The sequence below is a fragment of the Maniola jurtina genome, chromosome 5 (genome assembly GCF_905333055.1).
Source record: "Maniola jurtina chromosome 5, ilManJurt1.1, whole genome shotgun sequence".
Lineage (NCBI taxonomy): Eukaryota > Metazoa > Arthropoda > Insecta > Lepidoptera > Nymphalidae > Maniola > Maniola jurtina.
Window position 1 is genome coordinate 16,184,864 of NC_060033.1, and position 23,711 is coordinate 16,208,574.

The window sequence follows — 23,711 nt, forward strand, 5'->3', positions numbered from 1 at the left end:
AACCTTTTCATACGATATTCCACTTAGTATAGTTATGTTACTTTAAAAATTGATACATATTCTATTTTTTTTTTTTGATGTAACCACAAATTCACGGTTTTCGGCTTTTTTCCTATATTTGTAACTTTTATTCTTCGCTTTTATTAGACAGATAGGTATCTGTCTCATAATTCTAGGTCAACAGGAAGTACCCTGTAGATTTTCTTGACAGACACGACAGACGGACAGACAGATAGTCAACAAAATGATCCTATAAGGATTCCGTTTTTTCTTTGAAGCACGGAACCCTGAAAACCAGAAAACCTTGTGATTAGGTAGGTACCGTAACATTGATTTGTAGAGACCGGATTATATGCAACATAAAAAGCTAAAAATATGCACGAAAAGTGTCAAAATATGCAACATTAAATAATAAAAAGTTATGGTATTTTTTGTTTCTAACTATTAGTTAATAGTTAATTAACTACAGTAATAATATACCTTCTGTGTATTTTTTTTAATACTTTATAATCTTGAAATGTTAACAATCAGGTACTGTACCAAATGTTCGGTATTGAGGTGGTGCCTTCGATCACTCAAAATGTTTGTACAAGTTGAAAAAGATCGTTGCACAATCAGGTGAGGTGACTAGGCAGTATTTGAACTGAAGTGTCATGTCGGGATTGGAATGTAAAAATTTCATTGGTTCATTAACTTATATCGCTATTTTTTAAATATTTTAGGGTAACTAGGAACCCTGAAATATTTAAAAAATAGCGAAGATATGCATCATCACAAGATTTTTGGTGAAATATGAAATACCTAATCAATAAAGATAGGTCAAACATGCAAATGCATATGCAACTATGCAATTGCATATAATCCGGTCCTAATGATTTGATCAAAGGTACGTAATTAGTCTATGGTCCGTACCTACTCTTTGGTGAACAGCTGGAAACCATCTGGAAACGAAGTGCCCTGTTATTGTTTATGGTCTGAGGTGTCAACTTGACACTTGTCAAGCGTTTTCGCGATTTACCTGTTTATAGTGAATTTTTAGTTTTAATATTTTTTTTGGATTTGTCGTTTTTGAATTGTTTTATGCGATAGTTATGATATTCGATTGTCTTAGCTTTATACCGATTATTTCATTATATTTTATCTACATTATGTAGAAGGACGGAACTCGTTAAACGGGCGGGGTTGGGTTCGCACGCAATGGGCAGCACGGAGTACGTGCAGATCAAGGAGCTGAAGGCGGGCATGAAGAACATTAACGCGATCTTCATCGTGCTGGAGGTGGGCGCGCCCACGCTGACCAAGGAGGCGCGCGAGGTGCGCACGCTGCGCGTGGCGGACGCGTCGGCGTCCGTCAACCTGTCGGTGTGGGACGAGGCGGGCGCGCTGCTGCAGCCCGGCGACATCGTGCGGCTGACGCGCGGCTACGCGGCGCTGTGGCGCGCGGCGCTCACGCTGTACTCGGGCAAGTCGGGCGACCTGCAGAAGGTGGGCGAGTTCTGCATGCTGTTCAACGAGCAGCTCAACATGAGCGAGCCGCAGCCCGCGCCGCCGCCCGCGCCCGCGCCCGCGCCCGCGCTCGACGCGCACAAGACGTACGCGCGCGGCCGCGGCGCGCAGCGCGCCAACAGCCGCCGCTAGGCCCACACTCATGGCTTCACAACACCTTTGCCTGTATATAAATGGTACATTACTGGCCGGAAATAAATCCATTGCCGGCCAAGTTATATTGGAAGGACGAGGCCAAACTGAGAACAGCCTGAGTGATTTTAAAAGGATGAGGCGCCAAATGAGTATTGTACAGTTGAGAAAATGTTTGGGACAGCAGTAGGGAGCATAGTGAGACACGGAACACTCCTTGGCAACATCAGTCCATCCAAGCCTGGGACTGCTATGGTACATAATATATAGGAAGTCACTGTGTGGAGTGCATAATATACTGAGTGCATACAGCTTGCCACTGTGTGTCTAGTCTATTGGAATCATACACATTTTAGAATTGTATTTGTATGAACGAGAATGAATTTACTTTGCTAAAACTATGTAATGTCATATTTGATAATGTTACTTAAAATATACTAGCCAATGTCCACAACTATTTCTCCATTGATTTGGTTTTTTAAAAATCCTGTTGAAACTGATATTCTGGGATAAAAAGTAGCCTTTAACTCTCTAGGTCTGTAGCTATAGCCAATAGCCATGCAAGATATTATGTGCATCCGCCACTCCGTTGCGACGTCATGGAAGGACTAACAAATAAACCAACAAACAAAAACAGTTTCACATTTTTATAACATGTATATTGTATATAGTGATTTACTATTATGTCAAAATAAATGAAATAACCTAAATTATTCCAAGTGCTAAGGGACTTGAGTGGTGATAAATAAAATACCTAAGGATTTAAATTTAATTAAATAATTGAGTTATTACTTTCCTTGGTTTAATTATTTCATAGTAACTACTGCACCAAACTCCCCATTGACACGTTTTATTATTTTGGATTTGTCAGCCATGACTCCCTAGTCACTATGAACTTGACTAATGGCCAAAAAAATAATCAAAGTACACCTGGCGGTCATGTATCAACACATTACAGATCAATTGATTAATTAATTGTTATTGTTTGGGTTTTGGCCCTATAGCCTGTCACATGCAAAAGACTTGAGCACTAGTGGAGCCTACATGTGCGGGCTGGCCACATGGAGGGACCCGCTGAGACTGAACAAACGGGATGACTGTCCCTACATAGGAAGCCGGTTCGCGGTCTACCGGTCTAAGAGGCCGCACATTCAGATGACTGTAGGCTCAACCAAACTGACATCACTAAGACTGAACATACTCTACCCTTCCAGTTGCACTATACACTGTATACAGCTAAACGGCTTGATTAAATGGTTACTGAAGGAAATTGTAGTGACATACAGACCAACAGACATGGCGAAACTGTAAGGGTTCTTTTTTTAGGGTTCCACAGCTCAAAAGGAAAAAAACCCGTATAGGACCACTTTGTTGTCTGGTTGTCTGTCTGTCTGTCTGTCCTGTCGGTCAAGAAAACCTATAGGGTACTTCCCGTTGACCTAGAATCATTAAATTTGGCAGATAGGTAGGTTTTATAGCACAATAAAGAAAAAAATCCGAAAACTGAATTTGTGGTTACAACACAAAAATAAAACTGGCTAAGTGCGAGCCGTCTGACTCGCACTTGGTAGGTTTTATTCGCGCACCTGAGGTTCCGTACTCGGGTAGTTTTTGCAACATTTTGCACGATGAGTCAAAAACTTATGCATAAAAATGAATAAAAATCTTTGTTAGGTAATGTAATGTACCTACAGGTAAAGCCATTTCATATGATGCCCACTTGCATACCCCACTTGCTATAAGTAGTTATCTTACTTTGAAAGTTGGAAATATTGATTACTAGCCGATGCCCGCGACTTCGCCCGCGTGGATTTAGGTTTATTGAAATCCCGTGGGAACTCTTTGATTTTCCGGGATAAAAAGTAGCCTATGTGCTTATCCAGGATATTATCTATCTCCATTCCAAATTTCAGCCAAATCCGTCCAGTAGTTTTTGCGTGAAGGAGTAACAAACATACACACACACACACACACACACACATACAAACTTTCGCCTTTATAATATTAGTGTGATAGTGTGATTTGTTCATGAACACATTTCAATTATTTTTTGTGATGTATAAAAAATTCAGTTTTCGGATTTTTACTTTACTTGTGCTATAAGACCGACTACTACCTACCTAGGTTCTAGATTCTTCAGACAACAAAGTGATATTAAAAGGGTTACGTTTTTCGTTTTGAGGTACGGAACCCTAAAAATTAAAATTATTTTACTAAATCACATAAATAGAATAGATAGCCCAGTCCGTTACTAACTTGCAGCGTTCTACATACTTCGTGAGCGAGTCCGAGTCGCAGTTGATAATATGTGCTGTGCCATTGTATTGTATTGGCAACTCGGGTGCGCTCTGCACAGCTTACGGGCGAGGTGATGCGCGCGCGTTCAACTCTTTTGCTAACAATTACATTTCTTATAATAAAAGTAATACTCATATAATTAATTAAACACCTAGGTAAGATTAACCTACTTTTGGCCAACCTATAAGTTAAGAAATGTTTGTATTAATAAAAAGATTTATTAAAAAAAGCAAACTGTGTGACTTTGCGTCGAAACATTCCTCGTCACGTGTAAACACTCGTCGTCACGTGTAAACACTCGTCGTCACGGCGGGCGGAGCAGAATGCATTATTCTCTACCTCCAGTAAACGCGGAAAAAGCGGTGATAGCTTAGTCGTTAAGACTATTCTTTCGGGAGGTCGGGCGTTCGATCCCGGGCACGCACCTCTACCTTTTAGAAGTTATGTGCATTTCAAGCAATTAATATCACTCGCTTTAACGGTGAAGAAAAACCGCGAGGAAACCTGCACGCCTGAAACGCGGAAAAGCAACCAAGGAAGAAGAACAAAGTTCTGTTACGGTGGATCTACACGTGCCGCTGGGCTCGACCCGCTGCTGCTTTTACAAATCTCATAGAAACCTTTTTTGATATGGGTTTAAAAAGTAGTTCAGATCACTCACGTCTCGTGGATTTTTCCACTTGCCTGCGAAAGTGTCAACGAAATCGGTTCAGCCGTCCCGATAACTAGCCCGGCTAAATGGATTAAAAAAGGGATGATTGCTTTTGATAACAATTTTATCTGATTTAGACATGCCCATTACAAGATTAGTTAATGAAAGGCAAAATTTTGTGTCAGACACTTTAATTATATTCGTTCTCGTAATATATAGATTGCGACAATTGATGATGAGTGGCTTCCGTCCGTGTAACATCGCCGCGGCCAAACGAAAGCTAAGCTCCGACCGCCGCCTCTCGCTCGGCGCTGACCACCACGGGGGTTTCGTAAAAGTATAAAGAAATAAATCATCGAAGATGTCTCGTGGAAGCCACCGCCACGCCCGCCACACTCTAAACGAAACATTCGCGGCGAGTGACCTTCTTCGCTCCGCGCTGTTAAACGCAACTTCACGCGTCGCAGGTCGGTTGCAGGCAGCATCACAGCTCGAGGGCTTTACTCGTATGATGTTAATGTCTTCGCTAAAAACTTTTTAGAATATCCCTGGTGCGTATCGTGTGTCTTTGAAGTCTGGAATTTCCTGTCCCTATAAATTAGGCAGATTTTAACTTAATATAAGTAGGTAGGTATGTATTATTATTGATTGACGAGCAAAGGCTTCACGCGACAGACAGGCGGTGGGGGGGGGGGGGGGGCGTCGCGTCGTGGCGATCGCTCGCATCGAGGTACCTGCGTGAGTAGGTATAATCTTTACATCTAGCATTGACATTTTGCGGTTTCGGTTTCCTCTTAACCCTGACACTCGCGTGTCCGTATTCGGCAACTCAAGTCCTGTTCTGAGAATATCAAGTGACCATAACGACATAACAAAAACATCATTAGAAGACATTTAGTCACTTGTACTCCACCGCGGCACCGCGCTGGCACAACTCGTGGCCAGCGATTACTTCGCCCGCTCGCGAGGTGTTGTGCCCAATAGGTACAAATTATTATTAAAATGACCTTTGTAGCTATATGAGTTAAAGGTACTATATAATAACCTCCTCTCGAGAGAGCGATTGCTACATGGTGCCTATCGACATTTTTACATAACGACATAACGACATAGGTACAATGATGGCTCGGAGCGCGCGTCGTGTCGGTTGATTACCGAGAACAGGCGGAACGCTATTGGCATGTTTTCCTGATGAGGGGCATCCCACTACTGAGCACGGGCCTGCTCTCAGAATGAGAAGAGTCGACCATGCTGGCCGAGTGCGGATCGGCAGACTTCACCCACATTTGAGACCATTATGGAGAACTCTTAAAGCATGCTTTTCCTTTATCGTTAAAGCATATTGTGATTTAATTGCATAAAACGTTTTTGGAAAGACACAAAACGCCTCAACTATAAATCAAATCTACCATTGAGTGTTGACGGTGTCCAAGATCCAAAGCTGATTGCCGACTTATTTTCGCATCATTTCAAACTGGATCCATTGCCTGCTCTAAGTACAAAATGTGCATCTATGTACAGTGAAACAATGATTATAAACGATGGACAATCGCATCGTTACTCACCTGACGATGTGGCTAAAGTAGTATTGACAATGAAAAGAGGTAAGGCCCCAGGATATGACGGACTGAGCCTGGAGCACATTTTGTATGCAGGCGAAAAAATTTTTTGCTTATTGGCGGAACTGTTTACCTTATGGATAAACTCAGGTTATTTGCCTAAAAACCTTATGAGAACTGTGGTAGTTCCTGGCCCAAAGAATAAGACCGGTGATCTTTCCAGCCTCAAAAACTATAGGCCGATTTCTTTAGGTACCATTATAGGCAAAATACTGGAAAGAATAATTTATTCTGATGTAAATCAGAATATTAGGATTGATGACGCGCAGTTTGGTTTTCGTCCTGGGCTCTCAACAGATTCGGCTATCTTTAGTCTCAAATCGATAGTTAACTATTATACGAATAGAAACACATCCGTATACGCATGCTTTCTGGATCTCAGCAGAGCTTTTGACCCGGTAAGCTATCAGTTACTATGGCAAAAACTTATTATGTGTAATGTATCGAGAGACGCGGTTGCGGCATCTCTATGTATATTGAGAAATATTAAGTTGATATGAAATCACCATAAATATGATATCGTCGAGATTGTTTTAGTATATTACGCAGAAACTGCTGAAACTTACTAATTCACTTTAACAATGTACCCATCAATGTACCCATTAGGCACATGACTACATTTGCGACTCCACTCGATATAGAAACGGAGCTACATACCGATCTAAACCTAACTTACAAGCTCAAACGTAGCGAGGCCGCCCCACGTCGCGTCGCCTACACGACTCACGACTCCAGTCCACATGGTGGTCGATGGTGGTGTCGGAAACTAAATAATTGTATGCGGTGTATCCAGAAATATGGTGGGCATGGTGGGATATAGCAAAATAGAAGTGTCACCGGCGACATAGCATGTGTAGGTAGGGTCCTAAGCGGGAAGGTGTGGATCACGCAGACGAAGTTGTCGTTGTTAGACTACGCGTGCGGTGAACGCGACGCTCGCTCGTACAACGACTCCTCAGTGAGTCGTCGTCGATCTCAATCAAAGATCTATCAAAATGAACAATTAAATATTTATGTATCGAAGTATGTACTTAAATGAGGTCGGACATCGGGAAAGGTTACCCGTCGCTCGCCGAGTGGCGAGTGGGGCGCCGCAGAGACGAGCGCGCTCGTCCTCACAACACGCTAACGCGGCGCCTGCGACGGACACGCGACACACTCTCGCGCCTCGCGCCTCGCCACTGCAGCTCCGCCACCACTGCAGCTCCGCCACCACTGCAGCTCCGCCACCACTGCAGCTCCGCCACCACTGCAGCTCCGCCACCACTGCAGCGCTGAGCGACGCCACCATGCGGCTCGCTGTCGCGCTCGCGATCTTTTGCTTTGGTGAGTTTGACTGACCAAAAAATTGGTGTACGAGTCCAACACGAAGGGTTCCGTACTATCATACAATATATGTATATAACACTTTTTAATTTTTTTCAATTTTCGTACCGGCCAAATACAAATGTGAATATTTCAACGGTGGTTAACGGTTGAATAAGTAATACGGTTCACGAGTTACAGTCCGCTGCTGGACGGACGGACGGACGGACGGACGGACGGACGGACGGACGGACGGACGGACGGACGCCGGCCGGCGGAGGCTCGCAGAGAGAGCTCCCGTTGCCACGGAACCCTAACAAAGGAGTGTAATATTTTCAGAGTTCATATTAATATGTGTATGTGAATTTGTTTAGATATTCCACTATAAGTTCTATTAAATGCCTGAACAGATTAGGATTGGATATGTACACTGTGTAGTTGTAGAATCCTCACAACATCCCGAGTAACATGGCTACTTCTTGGATGAATAAATACTCGGCTACTTATAATTTTTTTGAATAAAATAATGGCGGCCGTACGTGGTACAGCGCCCAAATATTTTCAAATGTCAAAATGTTTCCTGTTCGTCGCAGTCTGGCCGCTGGCGGCACTCGTTACTTACGACTCGTTTCCGAGAGGCGCGACGAGGCAGCGCGCGGACTGATGAGTAGATCCATGCTCCAGACATTATATCATTATCATTATACTATAACAAATCTTTGAGTATCTACATCTAATTTGGGTCGGTGGGGAAAATGAATAGGCACCTACCTATATCGATTAGGAAATGTTAAGTTAATAAACAGCAAAATAATCATTAGCTAGGTATTTGGTTGTATAATATTTTATTATTTTATCTAACACCAGCACTTGAGGAAGATTCAAGCTGAGAAAGTAGATATTTTATGTATAATTTATAATAATAATATATAGAAAAGGGTTATCGATCGAGCAAAATATTTAAAAAATATTATGTTGATTATTTACGTAAAAATATTTTTAATTTTATTTGTTTTGTGATCAGCTGATGTTGCCCGCGATTACCTACAATGCAGTGCAATAGATACCTACTATGTACTATGTTATATTATCTATACTAATAAATAAAATTGAAGTGTCTGTCTGTAATTTCGAAATAACTACCGCATATTAAGGTCATATGGTTATTTGAACGATACTATAACTGAATCACAGGATTTTAAATTTTTTGTCTGTCTGTCTGTCTGTCTGTTTGAAAAGGCTAATCTTGGGAACGGCTGAACCGATTTTGACGGGATTTTCACAGACAAGTAGAGAATTGACCAGGGAGTAACATAGGCTACTTTTTTAACCGACTTTCAAAAAGGGAGTTGTGTTTTTCTACCTATGTAGGTACACCGAAATCTCCGAGATTTCTGAACCGATTTGCGTCATTTCTTTTTTAATCGATAGAGGAACTTTGCGACATTGTTTCATAAAAAATTTGGAGTCCAACTCCTCAATCCTGATGCTGCAGGGGATCTGACCAATCCACGCGGGCGAAGCTGCGGGCATCAGCTAGTATATTATATTCTGTGACTATAATGATGCCCTCGGTTTCATTTGCGTGGGTTTAGGTTTTAAAAATCCCAAGTTTAAGTATTTCCGGGATAAGGAGCTTACGTCACTCACGCAGCTTTCACTATTATACTTACTATACAATTAATAGGGATTATTTATGCAAAAATCTAATAAGTAGATACACCAGTTGTTCCGTGCGGCGTGATTGAAGGACAAACCAACGATCTAACAAATAAATAATTTTGCGTCTCGTATTATTTTTTTTTTTTTTTTTTTTTTTTTTTTTTTAATTTAAAGAGAAATATTTTTCACCATTGTTTATAGACCAAAGCACTAGATAAAAAACAGACTGGTGTTTGGAATTTTGCAGCCCAAATAGACCGTAGTCTGTGCTAGGGCTGACAAAAAGAAAAAAGATTAATTTATTTTATGATTTTACGATTAAAAAAGCCGATTTATTTTATGATTTTACGAGTTAAGCCTATATTTCCATTTTTTACAAACAAAAGAATAAAAAAATTTTTTTTTTTTTTTTTGTGCAACAGTGTTTATATAATAATATTTCAAAAAATATATAAAGATAGGATAGGATAAAGTTTAAATTATAGCATTGAGTTTCAACAGATCTTGTCATAAAGGCATTTAAAACTTTCAAAACCGGATTCTAGCAAAAATTTCTTTATATAGATTTTTAGTTTTCTCTGTAAGGAATTACGCTGGGCATATAAAAGCAGTTTGGATATCTCCAAAGGAAGATTATTAAACAGTTTTGGCGCCGCAGCTGTAAAATGTCTACTCGTAAATCCAGATGTTCGTCGAGGAACTGAACATCTTTGTTGCCTTTGCCTGAGGTGACTGGGAGTTTGCTCAAACGTAAAGTCGTCTATATATTTTGCCATATACATTGTTAGTTGCCATATGTATATTTTTCTTGGTGTTAGTACTTTACTCAGCTTAAATAGTTCTTCTGTAGGAAATTGTCGATTTTTTCTTAAAATAATTTTGAGATTGAGTTTTTGTAGTTATAGTAGTGATTATAGTGGGTACTCCTGCTGGCGCGGGAAGGTCGCGGCGCGGCCTTGTCCGCAGATGCTCCGCGCGTGAATGTCATCCGCCGCCGAGGCCGGGCGCTTCAATATTACACTTACATATTTTATCATACATAAATGTTATTGAGTGTGTTACTCAAGCGTGGCGTCAACTCACGCCACGGCGCGCCGCGCGCGTGCGATGCGCGGCGTGCAGCGCGCGACGCGTGCGACGCGCACCGCAGGTTACTCTTTTACCTTTGTAAAGGAAAAGAATTCTCAAAATCGGTTCAGATTTGATGGACTCGACATCGACAAAAATGTTCATTCAATAAACCTGACGGAATCCTATAAATTGTGTTCCGAGATAAAAATTATTCGAAACTTAAAAGTATGCCCAGGTCATTCATATCTGTTCCAGGTATAGTTTCAGAGTGATGAACGCCCAGATAGACGCGACAGACAGACATACTGATACCTGCGGAATCCAAATAATTTTTTTTCAATAAAAATAAAATAAAATACTTTTTCGGCCTTTAAGTGCTTACATCGATAATACCAAACGGTTATTATTAATCCAAGGAATCATTCCTTTGATTAATAATAATAATCGTTTGGTTGCAGTTTACTTATAAGTAAGTACCTAGGTGTTCAGATCCGTCATAACTAAGTATAAAGAATGAGGAGACACTAATCCTTATTGATGTATCGGCCTGTAGGTGAGCAGGTCGGTTTTGATATAACACTAATTAGCTATGAATATTAATGAATATATGATGTAAATGAGTATCAAAATGAGCCTTAAATTATACCTATAAATAAGATATCATAACTTGTGTCAAAACCTAAATCCAATAAATATCGTTTATAGATATCTCTGTTGTTGTTTTCTCGAATGGAAAGTTTATCTTTTGTAACTTTTGTATTTTGTGTTCACAAATCACAATAAGTATTCGCTTCAGCTTGTGAGCTAGCGGCGATTTGAATAGGATCGAAAGTCTAGAACTCGGCTCCCTTGGCACAATATGAGCGCATGTACGAGTACGTCGGTGGGGCGACAGGCGCAACCCTCCGCCTCCCACGGCCTCCAACCTGTCGGTCATACGCGCTGAGTCGTAGCAGAGCCCCCCGGTGCCTGCCCCGGGCGTGTCGAGTCCGTACAAGTTGTTTATCTCGTTGCTTGTCCCTGTGGTGCGACAGGCGCAGCGGCGTGCGGGCCCTCGCCGCCGGCCGCGCCCGCCTCCGCGCCCGCCTCCGCACGCGCCCCGCGCTCGCCCGCCGCCGCTCAGCGACTCCTGCAGCAGCTGCTAGCCGGTAACCGACTCGTATAATTATATTATGACAAACTTAATGAAAAGTGAACATTTTACACCAAACTTTGTAGAGGAAAGCTTAAAGCTTTGATAAAAACTGAGACTGGTGTTTGCAATTTGCAGTCCAAATAGAACGCAGTAGGTATGTGCTAGGGCTAGCAAAAATCATCGGTCTTAAAAGATTAGTTTATTTTAAGACTTAAAAATCAAAGAATATTAACATTTCATACTAAGCTATACTTCCATTTTTTACATCATGATAAGTAACTAAGTACCTACAATCACACTGCACTTTCGGTTTAGGTGTATACTGGACCAACACAAGTGATATTCGCTTTTGTATAGTTTGGATGTAAAGAGGTTCTTCGCGGCGTTCGCTACGAGGAGGGCGGATACGATCGAACTCGGAGATTCAGTGATCTCCGAGTGCTGTATGGGCCTTACCTATGGCCCGTATACTTACATAACATAGTGCTACGGGCCCCGGGATCATTGGTGAAGTTGGCATTGAGTGGTGACGCAGTGGTGACAGAACAGGGGTTGAATTGTCGACTTTGTCCTCGCTGTCACATTGGAGTTGCGTCATGAAGTGCTGCTCACCTGTTCTAGATTACGGAGCAGAGGCGGAGGCCGAGGAGCAGTACCCGCGCCCGGCCGCCTACCCCCTGCGCGCCGTGCCGATCGAACTGCCCATAGGTAAGTACCTACTATACAATACATAATGTTATTTGAATATTTTCTTTTCTATAATTTAAGAAGAGTTCCAGTGGAAAGTTTGGACAATTTTTTTATTTATTTACTCTATCAGGGCAACTCGAATTTATCATTACATTTAAGTAAGTACCTACCTATCTATCTACGAATAAGGATATTTTTTAGATTCGTAATTCACAAAGCGGTGATAGTGTACAGCGGTTGAGACTCGTCACTCGGCTTGCAGTCGAGCGGAGCGAGCTTCGATCTCACCAGTTTTATGCAATTAAATATCACTCGCTTCGATGGTGAAGGATGGTGAAGGTAAACAGCGCGGGGAAACCTGCTCGGCTGAGAGTGTGCCACACTCACCTAATGTTCTTCAAGGAGTGTGAGCCTCTTCTCATTCTGAGCGGAGAGCCGCGTTCTAGCAAACTGGCGATGCGTATATCATGATGATGATGAACTTAGATTCTTTTATAAATTAAGTATGACGTGAAAGAAAAATTGCACTTGTTGTAGCGGTAAGGGCTGTCATATAAAATTCAGAAAATATTCGATAAGTACATATTCGAGGTGAAGCATTGATCGAGCTAGTTCCCCCGCAGGCGCCGCGTCCGGCTCGCGCCGCTCCGCGCCGCTCCGCCTGCTGCTGCTGCCCGTGCCGCTCCCCGCCCGCGCCGCTCCGAGGCAGAGGACAGGTACCTTCTTTCATCATACCAAGTTGTATCAAAACTAGGAATTATGAGATACCGCGAGGTCTCAGATCGGGCGAATCTTATCTAAATGCAAATATTATCAAGAATCAAAATTAGGTACTTATAAAGGATTCATTACTTTATTTTATATTCTTAAATAAATATTAAAACGAACATTATAAATATTAACTAAAAGTAAATTAAATCAATAATTTATTAAAACAAATGTCACACAATATATTATGTATATAATGTGTTTTTGTGTGCAATAATGACTTTCTATCTATCTAAATGTTCTAACTCAGAATCATCATGCTCAGAATACTTCACTGTGGACACGTTTTCAACTTTGTTGTTTTATAATGTGTTTATTGTGCGAAATAAAAGAACTTGTGTTGCTCTGAAAAGAGAAACAACAATCAAAGCTGTTACTCCACACTTTAATCAGATTCTTATATCCAAATTACATTAAAAACTTTCGGAAAAAATAACGTTCATTTTCAACACTGGCACAACTCTTGACAGTTGACACTTGACACGACGTGTGCGCGGCAAATTCAAATTATGTTGCCATATAAATGAAGAACTTCATTTACATGTATTATTAAGACAATAAAAATGACATAATAATTTATAAGGCATGTTTCCAGTATCTCATTTCATCTTCGTAACATTTATGTCACAGTATTGAGTAAGGTAAAAATTATAATTACTAGAGGATGCTCGCGACTTCGTCCGCGTGGACTTAGGTTCTTAAAAATCCCATGAAAACTGTTTGATTTTCTGGGCTAAAAAGTTTTGCTTTGTTAATTACAGGGACGCAAGCTACCTCGGTCCCAAATTTCATACAAATCGGTTAAACGGATGGGTCTTTAGGAATCCCGTGGGAACTCTTTAATTTTCCGGGATAAAAAGTAGCCTATGTCCATCCCCGGGATATAAGCTAACTCTATACCAAATTTCGTCAGAATCGGTTAAATTGTTGGGCCGTGAAAAGGTAGCAGACAGACAGACACACTTTCGCATTTAAGTATAATATTAGTATGGATATTTAAGAGGGGTCTCTCCGTCACTCGCTCCATACAAAAGTAGTTCGTCTCTCATTGGAATACTAACCAATCATACTCAATGGAATTTTTTCTATCTATTTTTAATCTATGCCTGTGGTTTTCCAGATTTCCGTTAAATATTCGGTTTCAAAGTTACGCGGTCTTAAAAATTCACATACAAATTTTAAAACCCCTGTAATTTTAAAACTACATATTTTTAGAAAAATCTAAAACACCACAGGCACAAATATTAGTTTCTAGAATATGTCTGCAAAATTTCATGGACTTTGGTTGCTTAAAATTCAAATGAAATTGTGGTTAGGATTGTATGGAGTAAGTGACGGAGAGAGCCCTGATTATTTTATTGAAAAGTCAACATGATTAAATAGCGTGCAAGGCCTCTATCGATCGCGAGGTTCATGTGGCGGTAGACAGTTGTGAGTATGGACGCGTATCGGCCATGGCATACAGAACACATGCTTCCTGTATGAAGTCAATCGCTGAGCTGGTACCGATACCATTTCTATTTTTAGGTCTACAGTAGATACCTAGTACTTCTTACTCAGTTGGTATTACCTACTTGTGTCTTTACAATATTGGGGATTCAATATACATGTTTACTGTCGAAATACAACACTGGACGCGGGAGGGACAACATCTCAACTTTATTGAATAAAGGCTTTCAAAGCGATCGAGCAGAAAATCTACCTAAAGTCAAGAAACCAGACATCGCAAATGGATAGATTGTAAACAGACCTACATCAACAAAAACATTTTAAAAGCTTTTAAAAGATAAACTTATTCCCAAGTAACCATTAGAAAGATGCAACATGTCGCAGACACACAGCTTATCAGTCCAAAGCATGGGAACCATATCTGTGGCACCATCGTCGCGACGGCGTAAATGTACAAAAACTCAAAACTGCAGCGATAAGCAAAAATCCAGACATCCATTAGTGACGAATACCAGAAGCCCCAAGGCCTACGTGACTGTAGAGCGACCTCACCAATCTACCCACGCGGTGCTGCATATAAATATGTCATCCCCCAGGAATAGCGTCATTCCGGTTCTACGAGCAACTCTACGAACGCGTCGCGTAGAAGCTCCAACTCGCTTCACCCTCGCAATCGTTAATACCGCGAATCATTTTTATATAAATTTAATTAAACTCATTATCAAGAAATAATTGTAAAATTCGGTCAATAAATCAAAACCTCATCCAAAAGACTTTCAATTCACCACCGGCTTCACTGCAAGACAACAGCGACTGGCGGCGGCGGTCTCACACCAGCAGTCAGCGCGGCGGCAGCCTTCTACTGAGGAGTCAGCACTCCTTAACTCTAATTGGATTTAAAAAATTAACAACGGGGTTTTTCCCTCACAACATTGACTACTTGCTACGGCTATTAAAATTATAATCGTGCTGGGGAATTTTGACGTTCACAGAATGCGACCTTCGCTCCGGACAGGATCAGTACGGCGCTGACGACGACTACGATGACTACGTTCCTGAGCCGAAACCGAGGCGGCCGTCGCGGCCCCGCCCCGCGCCGCGGCGCCGCCCCGCCGCGCCGCGCTTCCCCTCCTACGTGCGCGCCGACCAGCTCGACGAGGCGGCGACCAGCCCTCCCGTCGGAGTCGCCGGTGCGTTGCCGCTGTTCTACGACGATATACCTACAGTGAATTCGATATTCATGTTCGAGATCGGAATAAAGGACATGTGATTTATAATGATCCTCTAAAAAGTTTAAATAAATCCGGCAGTGTCATCTAAGGAGCTTCTGGAAAAGTTCCGCGCTCAAGCGCCCACGGCGCCGCAGCTGCCGCCCGTGCTGCTGTCGGAACACGACGCCAGCGAGCGCGCGCCGCGCCCCGACGACCACGAGCCCGCCGCCGCCTATCCGCCCGCCGCGCCGCCCGCCGCCGCGCCCTCCGCCGCGCCCAGCAGGAGCTACCTGCCGACGCAGACCGGCTTCGGCGTGTCGTTCGGCAGCGACGCGCGCGCGCGGGAGCCGCCGCGGCCGCGCCTCGCGCGCTCGCTGCTGCTGCGCGGCGAGCTGACCGTGCGCCGCGCCGACTACACCGAGACGTACAAGGCGTGGTAGGTGTCCGACATACGACAGCACCGAGTGCCTTAGGTACCTCCTACGATTTATAGCACCCTTCAAAATAGCTCGTTAAAGTAATCCGTTGGGTATGAAACGGGAAGTAATTGTTCACAAGCATAAGTACAATTTTCATTTTGTAACTTAGAAAGATGTCCACGTGAAAGGCGTACTATGTCGGGCACTGAGGCAGTTCGTTACGCGCAAACAGTCACTTACACACACACTATTCGCAAAAACATTAAAGTTCATGTTTTAAAAGTATGTGCGAAATATAAATTAATATAATGATATTATTTGTTAGGTGGGATGCGTCGAGCGGCGCGGCGCGGGTGGACTTCTACGGCGGCGCCACGTCCACGTACCGCACGCCGTTGCCTGGCGGCGGCGTGCAGCGCTTAGAAGTAACAGTTCACAACTATATGATTCACGATATTTTATTTTAGTGATGAGATACTTATGGGATTTTATAAAGCCAATTAATTTCAATAATGAGATCGGGAGAGGTGGAGGGAGGTCGGGAGAGGTTGGGGGAGGTGGGGAGAGGTCGAGAGAGGTCGGGTGATGGGATAGATCAGGGGTAGGCGGAGGGAGATAAAGTGGAGGATGTTGGCGATGAGGTAGATGGGAGGAAATGAAAGAGGTGGGAGAAATAGAGTAGGTACGTAAGAGGAGAGGAAGGGTGAGATGGGGTAGAAGGAAATGGGGCCGGGGGGTGGGAGGAGTGATGGGGTCCCAGAAAAAAGTCGATGAAAGTCGGGGAGAGGTAGGGGGAGACACTAGTAGTAATATGTAGTTAGTAAATGGTGTGGGTTAGTAAATCAAATTATTCAAAAAATACCTTTTGTAAGTGAATGTAATAAATCAATAGGTACTATATTTGCTAGCTATATTAAGGTTCTACCTACCTACCTATTACCTATATTTTGTTGAGCTTTTTATGTGTTTTTCTATACTAATTTTGTGGTGTACAATAAAAGTATATTCATTCATTCATTCATTCTACTAACTAAATCAGCTACCTACTCGATCTTCATTTCGCAATGTTTCGCACCTCCCCCTCATATTCCACCAACTCCTCCCGACAACCCCCCTCATTGATCCAATCTACTCCCCCCCCCACCGTCCCGCACCTCCCCTCTACCTTTCCCCGTGGAGGCTATATAAAAAGTTCCCTGACATAATATATAAAGATGCCTATTTAGTCCAGTCATTATAGTAAGTTCACCTCGGAACTCGAGATACCCAGCTGTAAGTGTGTAAATACTTGTATATTGACACCCTAAAAGTTGTCTCAAAACCTACATATGGTTAGGGTGTACGCAACTATTAAATATCAAGGTCAAAGGTCTAAGGCCAATAAATAAAACTCAAGATGTCAGATAGTTATGATATTTTAAAAGATATCGCTTTAAATACGAAGCATTTCATAACAGAATTCCTAACGTTATTTTTATCATCCATAGTCAATGGAAAGGGAAGCCTGCTTGTATTGTGATATGGCGCTAACGTTCTCAACTAATATGAATGGTGTGACCGGAATGCAACCAACTTAACTGTTATGCCCGTGATAGATGCGCGTGGACCGCTCCGGAGAGGGTGAGTTGCGGCGCTGCGGCCTCGCCGAGCGTGTCGCCGATGCGCCCGACGACCGCGCGCCGCCCGCGCTGCCCGACCTACAGCTCTTCTCCTTCGCCGGTGAGTTACGCGGGACTCGATCGCTCGCCGCAATGGATTCAATGGAGTAAAAGTCGGACATTAAAAGACTCGATACAAAGAAGAGTATGATCTATTAAACTAACCGGTGTGTGCAGGCTACGCGCCGCGCGACGGCGAGCGCGCGGAGCTCTGGCGGCACACGCTCGCGGGGCGCGTGGGCGAGCTGGGCGCCGCGCGCGGCGAGGCGCTCACCTTCCGCCACGAGCTGCTGCTGCGCCGCGCCGCCGACGACAGCGCCACGCCACTCAGGTAACTCCGAGCCGAGGCCGTGTGTGCAGGCTACGCGCCGCGCGACGGCGAGCGCGCGGAGCTCTGGCGGCACACGCTCGCGGGGCGCGTGGGCGAGCTGGGCGCCACGCCACTCAGGTAACTCCGAGCCGAGGCCGTGCGTGCAGTCTACCGTTTTTCCTGTTGAGGTATTAGAGCTCCCTACGAAAATTGTAATACGCTACGGCGAGCGAAGCTTGGACGGGTGACTAATACTTAGTGAATAAAAACACTCGACTTCCGTTCAAAAAAGGCGGCAAACACAAGTCTGATAACACTAGTGTCCGGCGTGAGTGTGCGTTGGCATGCATTGCTTAATAATGAAAGAACATGACCAGTAAGATATTGTAATGGAACCTTGTGCAGGTACACGGTGGGCGTGGACAGCTCGGTGCTGGGCGCCGACTGCGACGGCTACGAGCACCGCTACAGCGGCGTGCAGCAGCAGGAGCACGACCCTCGACTCTTCGCTCCGGACATTGGTCAGTTTGCTGATGTTGACGTGATACAACTGTAACTGGTAGATTCCTGTTACACACTAATTAATGTAGTTATTATTTTAAAAAATTTAATTCGAAGAACCGCGGAGGAAATAGGAAGAAGCATATACTAACGAACGGTACAGAGCGCGAAAGTATATTTAAAACAAATATCTGTCCGTCTGTCTGTGCACGTTTCACGCAGAAATCACTAAACGGATTGAAACGCTCGCAGTTAACGAGGACAGTGCATCCGAGCTACCTCGCGATTCTCACTCGTTAATAATCATCCCGGGGACGGACATAGACTAGGTACTTTTTATACCGGAAAACCAGAGTTCCCACGGGGTTTCTAAAAACTTAAATCCACGCGGACGAAGTCGCGAGCTTCATACAGTCATCACACTTAATATTATAAAGGAGAAAGTTTGTGTGTGTGTGTGTGTGTGTGTGTATATTTGTTACTCCTTCACGCAAAAACTACTGGACGAATTGGGCTGAAATTTAGAATGGAGTTAGATTATACCCTGGATTAGCACATAGGCTACTTTTTATCCCGGAAAATCAAAGAGTTCCCACGGGAATTTTAAAAAACCTACCTCCACGCGAACGAAGTCGCGGGTATCAGCTAGTTATATCATATTTTCATTATTATCAATATCAATTAAAATAGGAAGGAAGGAATATAGACTATTAATCAATTATCAGCTCTATTCAATATATCCGTCGCCAAGTGCCCAAGTGCCTGCCCAGTAGACGTAGGCGTACCTACATGTGAGCTGATCGGTACGTCCCAAATATACATGCGATGCTGATAATATATGAATGACCTAAACATCTAGTTACTAAACCCGTGGTTCATTGATCTGATTGACTGATAGTTACTTATAATAATAATTGATAATGGGGGAACCCTCTCCTGGTGGCCTCCATAAAAACTGTGCACTGAGTAGCTAATAACAATCAGGCTTACTGAAGTCTGTTCTGATACTTGCCACGTCTGATACCACACTACACAACATGGGTTACTTCATAATGTGACATGGCTGTGAACCTCGTTCGCCGTCCAAGCATCCGGTCTCAGGCAAGCCCTCTCTCCTCATCGACAACGAACTGCTTCCCACACCTACTCTAAAGTGTTTGTTCAACCGAATTGTTCGCTTCGCAGGTGACTTGTGCGATTATGTGGAGCAGCTGAACAGCTCGTCGGCCGAGCACTCCTCGCGCCTCGAGCCTCTGAGAGAGTTCACTCTGCCTCACCGCGACCCGCAGTACGACGAAGCCATAGAGAGGTCAACATTGCGGAAATAATGTCTCTTACAAATATTTTCAAATTTTATTCACACTTTATTAAGTAGCTAGATGTGGGGCAAGTAGGTACTTCAATTGCTCTATGTATACCATCGCTAAGTTATTCACTTTATGTTTATGTCAGGTTCAAAGCGGAATACAATCGGCAGTACGTGGACGAGGCGGAGGAGGCGATGCGCAAGAACTTGCTGATGCAGCACATGCGCTTCACGCGCTCCGGCAACCGCGAGGGCGCCACCTTCGAGCTGGGCGTCAACTTCCTCGGCGACCGGCTCGACGCTGAGCTCGACGAGCTGCTCGGCGTGCGCGCGGAGCCCGAGCGCGAGCTCGCCGAGCCCTTCCCGCATTCGCGCTCCGACCTGCGCGCCGCGGACAAGGCGCTGCCCGAGCGCTTCGACTGGCGCCCGCGGGGAGCCGTGTCGCCGGTCAGATGTGAGCATCCGTCCGTCCCGCGTGCGCGTAGACGATGCCGTCACGCTGACACGTTTCCTTCCTATGTTGCAGACCAGGGCTCGTGCGCGTCGTGCTGGGCGTTTGCAGTGGCGGGCGCCGTGGAGGGCGCGCTGTTCGTGCGCACCGCGCGCCTCACGCCGCTGTCCGAGAAGTGCCTCGTGGACTGCGCACACCCGTGAGTCCCCGCCCTGCAGCCTCGCCCGCGAGTCGAGCGCGTCTGACGTGTGTCGTGTGTGGTGTGCGCAGGTTCGGCGGCAACGGCTGCAAGGGCACGTGGCCCAGCCACGCCTACGACTACGTGCAGAGCCGCGGCCTGCCGGCGCTCGCCGACTACCCGCCCTACAAGGACAAGGTGGAGCGCTGCGCGGAGCCGAGCGCGCGCCCCGTCACGCGCATCAGCGCGCACGTGAACGTCACCGCCAACAGCGTGCCGGCGCTCAAGGTGATGCTTGCCGTTGTGTACTGATCGCTGTCAACTGGTCATTAGTCTCGGTATTTCACTGGCTCACTGCGACACGCAGCGTCAGTGCGGGCGCACTGTAGTTGGAAAGTAATGCTAGTAGTCCAGTCATTCGGTAGTTTTAGATGGAAAGTTTTCCGGTAGTTTATAGAGTTTGTATGTCTTTAGGTCAGCAAAGTTTAAGTTTCGTGTTGCATCTCTAAAACAAAAACTATTTTTCTTTTAAATGGCACAAGAATTGTTTTTGAGGTTCCGTACCTACCTGAAAAGGAAAAAAGGAACCCTTATAGGATCACTTTGTTGTCTGTCTGTCTATCTGTCCGTTTATCTTGTCTGTCCAGAAAACCTATAGGGTTCTTCCCGTTGACCTAGAGTCATGAAATTCGGCAGGTAGGTAGGTCTTATAATAATAGCACAAGTAAAGAAAGGAATTGTTAATTTATGATTATTAATTTGTCGATTTTAGATTTTGACATGTACAAATATTTAATTCATTAAAGGATTGAACCTAGTAAAGGAAGAAATCCGAAAACCGTGAATTCAGTAAGATTAAGTATATCATACACAATTTTGTTACAGAATTAAGTAGGTATATCATACACAATTTTGTTTTTAATAATAATATATCACAAAAAAATGTGTTCACGAAAAAATTAATTAACTAGATCACTAAGGTCGTACCCTACTTTTAAGTTACTTATAGGTATGTATTATGACGTTTATAATTTCTCAATTTTTGATGGTAGCATTTGTTTGAAACAATTTAGGTGGCGATCAGGAAGCACGCGCCGACGGTGGTCATCGTGGACGCCAAGGCCAAGAGCTTCGTGTTCTACAAGAAAGGCGTCCTCTACGACGATCGATGGTGAGAATCACTTTTTGCTGTATTGTTGCTACGACACGAGTCATACCGCTCGTCGGCCAGTGTGTGACGTGTGTTGTGTGTGACGTGTGTTGTGTGTGACGTGTGTTGCGTGTGATGTGTGTTGTGTGTGACGTGTGTGTGTGTGTGTCCGCAGCGGCAAGGCGGGCGGCAAGCTGAACCACGCGGTGCTGGCGGTGGGATGGGGCGCGCGGCGCGGCGAGCCACACTTCGTGCTAAAGAACTCGTGGTCGGAGGCGTGGGGCGAGCGCGGCTTCGTGCGCGTGCAGGCGCGCGCCAACACGTGCGGCGTGCTCGCCAAGCCCTCCTACCCGCGCCTCGAGCGCGCTGACGTGCTGCGCGCCGCGCCCGGCGAGGAGGACGAGCCCGTCGACCAGTAGTGCACACTTGCCACTGCTGCCGAGGCTGAGCGGTCGTTGTGAAATAGATAAACTATAGTAAGTTGAGTGACAGTCATTCAATTGCAATATTTGATCGACCAGCAACTGTCGTCCAGAGATACGGGTACACAGAGTAAATAATTCTGTAAAACTGCAGAGGTCCGGTGCGTCTAGATGTCACCCTAGCGGTCGCCCTCACTCGTCAGCGCCACTCGTGGAGGCTAGCTGGCAGCTGTAGCCATAGCTCTCCGGATCGTGTCGCCTCATTTCTCTCCTTCACTTTCCTCTAGCTCTGATACATTGAATGCGAGCTGTGGCTACGAGTAGGGCTACAATCTACGATCGTGCAGAATATTAATGTTTTACTCTATACTAATAAATTGTAGCCTGTTGGATACCCAATAAAATAAATCATAAAGCTGTTAATAATGTTATGTTAAGACTGTATGGGGTCACCGACTGCTCCCTGCTAGATACTAGACGTCGCGCGTCGCGCGTCGCACATCGCGCGTCGCGCATCGCGCGTCGTGCGCAGCGCAGAGGCAGGAGGTTCGTCGGTGCGCAGTGACATGTACCATCTTTATAACTAAGTCATAAAATAAGCTAATTACGTTATGATACTAATTATAGTATGGTTATTATTTTTATACTTAATGTTATCGAATACAATAAATGAAAATCCCTTCAATGGCATTTCTTATTTGTAACCTTACCTTACCCGAAAGCATTTCATCGTCGTCAGTCAGCGGGCCGCGGGCCGCCCTCTACTGTACTGCAGTGTCGCTCCGTTACATTCAAATAATAGGGGTTAAAGTATGAAATTGCCGTTTTATTGTAATAGGTACTTCGAATTGACATAGAACCTTCATGGTTTGAGATTTTTGAGTGAAACTTTTTTCATACGGTACCTATGTAGTTCTTCTTTTAAAAATGTGCAACGCCGCAACAGTGTCCTAAAGCAAAACTTACCAATAAAAAGGTAATGGTAACTGTTTGGTGGTCTCAGCGTGGTGTTATTCACTATAGCTTTCTCCGATCTGGTCAAGCAATAACGGCAGATGTCTACTGCGCCGAACTCCGAACAATGACAGCAAAACTAGCAGTGAAACAGCCCCGACTTATGAATCGATCTTCACCATTATTGCTCCATGATAACGCGAGACCTCATACAGCACTAGAAACCGTTTTAACTCTACAGGAACTGCAATTAGAAACCATTCGTCACCCTCCGTATTCGCCAGACCTTGCTCCAACGGACTACCATTTTTTTCGTGATTTGGACAATTTTCTGCGTGATAAAAAGTTTTCTTCTCAGGAGGCAGTGCAAAATGCTTTCACACAGTTTGTCGAATCTAGATCACCAGAGTTCTATCGCAAAGGCATAAATGAGCTTCCTATCAGATGGCAGCAATGTATAGATAATAATGGTAATTATTTTGATTAAATAAATATGTTAAATTAAAAAAAAACGAATTTTTATTTTTCAGTACAAATCGGCAATTTCATACTTTAACCCCTCATATTATAATAATAAAAACATTTATTTGATGTAAGTTTTATTCGAGGTCAATAATCGAGCAGGTAGGTATGTGCAACTGCGGGTCGCGAGGTCCCAGGGGGCCCCGGTAACATGGCTAATAATTTCTCTTCGGAGATATTGTTGGCTATGGCTCGCGTGTCCCTCTGACTAGCAGAGGGCACAATGGACGAAGCGGAGGATGGGACACGGGCGACGTGCGCGTCCCAGGGTCGGGGGACGCACTTCGTTGGTGCGTCCCGGAGGTGCGGTGGTGGGGACCGAGCAGGTCCCCGGTGGAGGGT

General features: G+C 44.3%; 3 protein-coding genes across 3 annotated transcripts in view; 2 read left to right on the top strand and 1 right to left on the bottom strand.

The window, feature by feature from the left end:
* LOC123865437 (SOSS complex subunit B homolog) overlaps positions 1 to 2,429 on the top strand; it is a 21,330-nt gene extending 18,901 nt beyond the window's left edge. Inside the window, exon 2 of the mRNA XM_045906457.1 lies at positions 1,198 to 2,429. Within this exon, the coding sequence (XP_045762413.1) occupies positions 1,198 to 1,638 (441 nt within the window). The 3' untranslated portion in view covers positions 1,639 to 2,429. The remainder of the gene's footprint in view (positions 1 to 1,197) is intronic.
* The window catches only part of LOC123865434 (protein Rae1), a 17,824-nt gene extending 3,801 nt beyond the window's left edge, over positions 1 to 14,023 (bottom strand). Inside the window, exons 1-2 of the mRNA XM_045906452.1 lie at positions 14,012 to 14,023; positions 12,348 to 12,353 (exon numbers count right to left, since the gene is read on the bottom strand). The gene's annotated coding sequence lies outside the window, so the exon portion shown is untranslated. The remainder of the gene's footprint in view (positions 1 to 12,347; positions 12,354 to 14,011) is intronic.
* Positions 7,153 to 22,475, top strand: LOC123865029. Its single transcript, XM_045905846.1, has 16 exons — positions 7,153 to 7,533; positions 11,280 to 11,393; positions 12,002 to 12,088; positions 12,694 to 12,786; positions 15,280 to 15,477; positions 15,598 to 15,934; positions 16,243 to 16,342; positions 17,513 to 17,636; positions 17,753 to 17,906; positions 18,291 to 18,406; positions 19,572 to 19,695; positions 19,839 to 20,146; positions 20,219 to 20,342; positions 20,414 to 20,609; positions 21,395 to 21,492; positions 21,647 to 22,475. Exons 1-16 carry the CDS (start codon positions 7,221 to 7,223, stop codon positions 21,888 to 21,890), a joined length of 2,730 nt encoding a protein of 909 aa, XP_045761802.1. The 5' UTR covers positions 7,153 to 7,220; the 3' UTR covers positions 21,891 to 22,475.
* Positions 22,476 to 23,711: the final 1,236 nt, after the last annotated feature.

What these genes read in the sequence shown, in the direction of transcription:
- LOC123865029 (XM_045905846.1), top strand. Translation starts at nt 7,221, where the DNA reads ATGTATCGAAGTATGTACTTAAATGAGGTCGGACATCGGGAAAGGTTA. An exon ending in ACAGCTCTTCTCCTTCGCCG is followed by an intron (nt 17,637 to 17,752) that starts GTGAGTTACGCG and finishes CGGTGTGTGCAG; the next exon opens with GCTACGCGCCGCGCGACGGC. An exon ending in AGCCGTGTCGCCGGTCAGAT is followed by an intron (nt 20,147 to 20,218) that starts GTGAGCATCCGT and finishes CCTATGTTGCAG; the next exon opens with ACCAGGGCTCGTGCGCGTCG.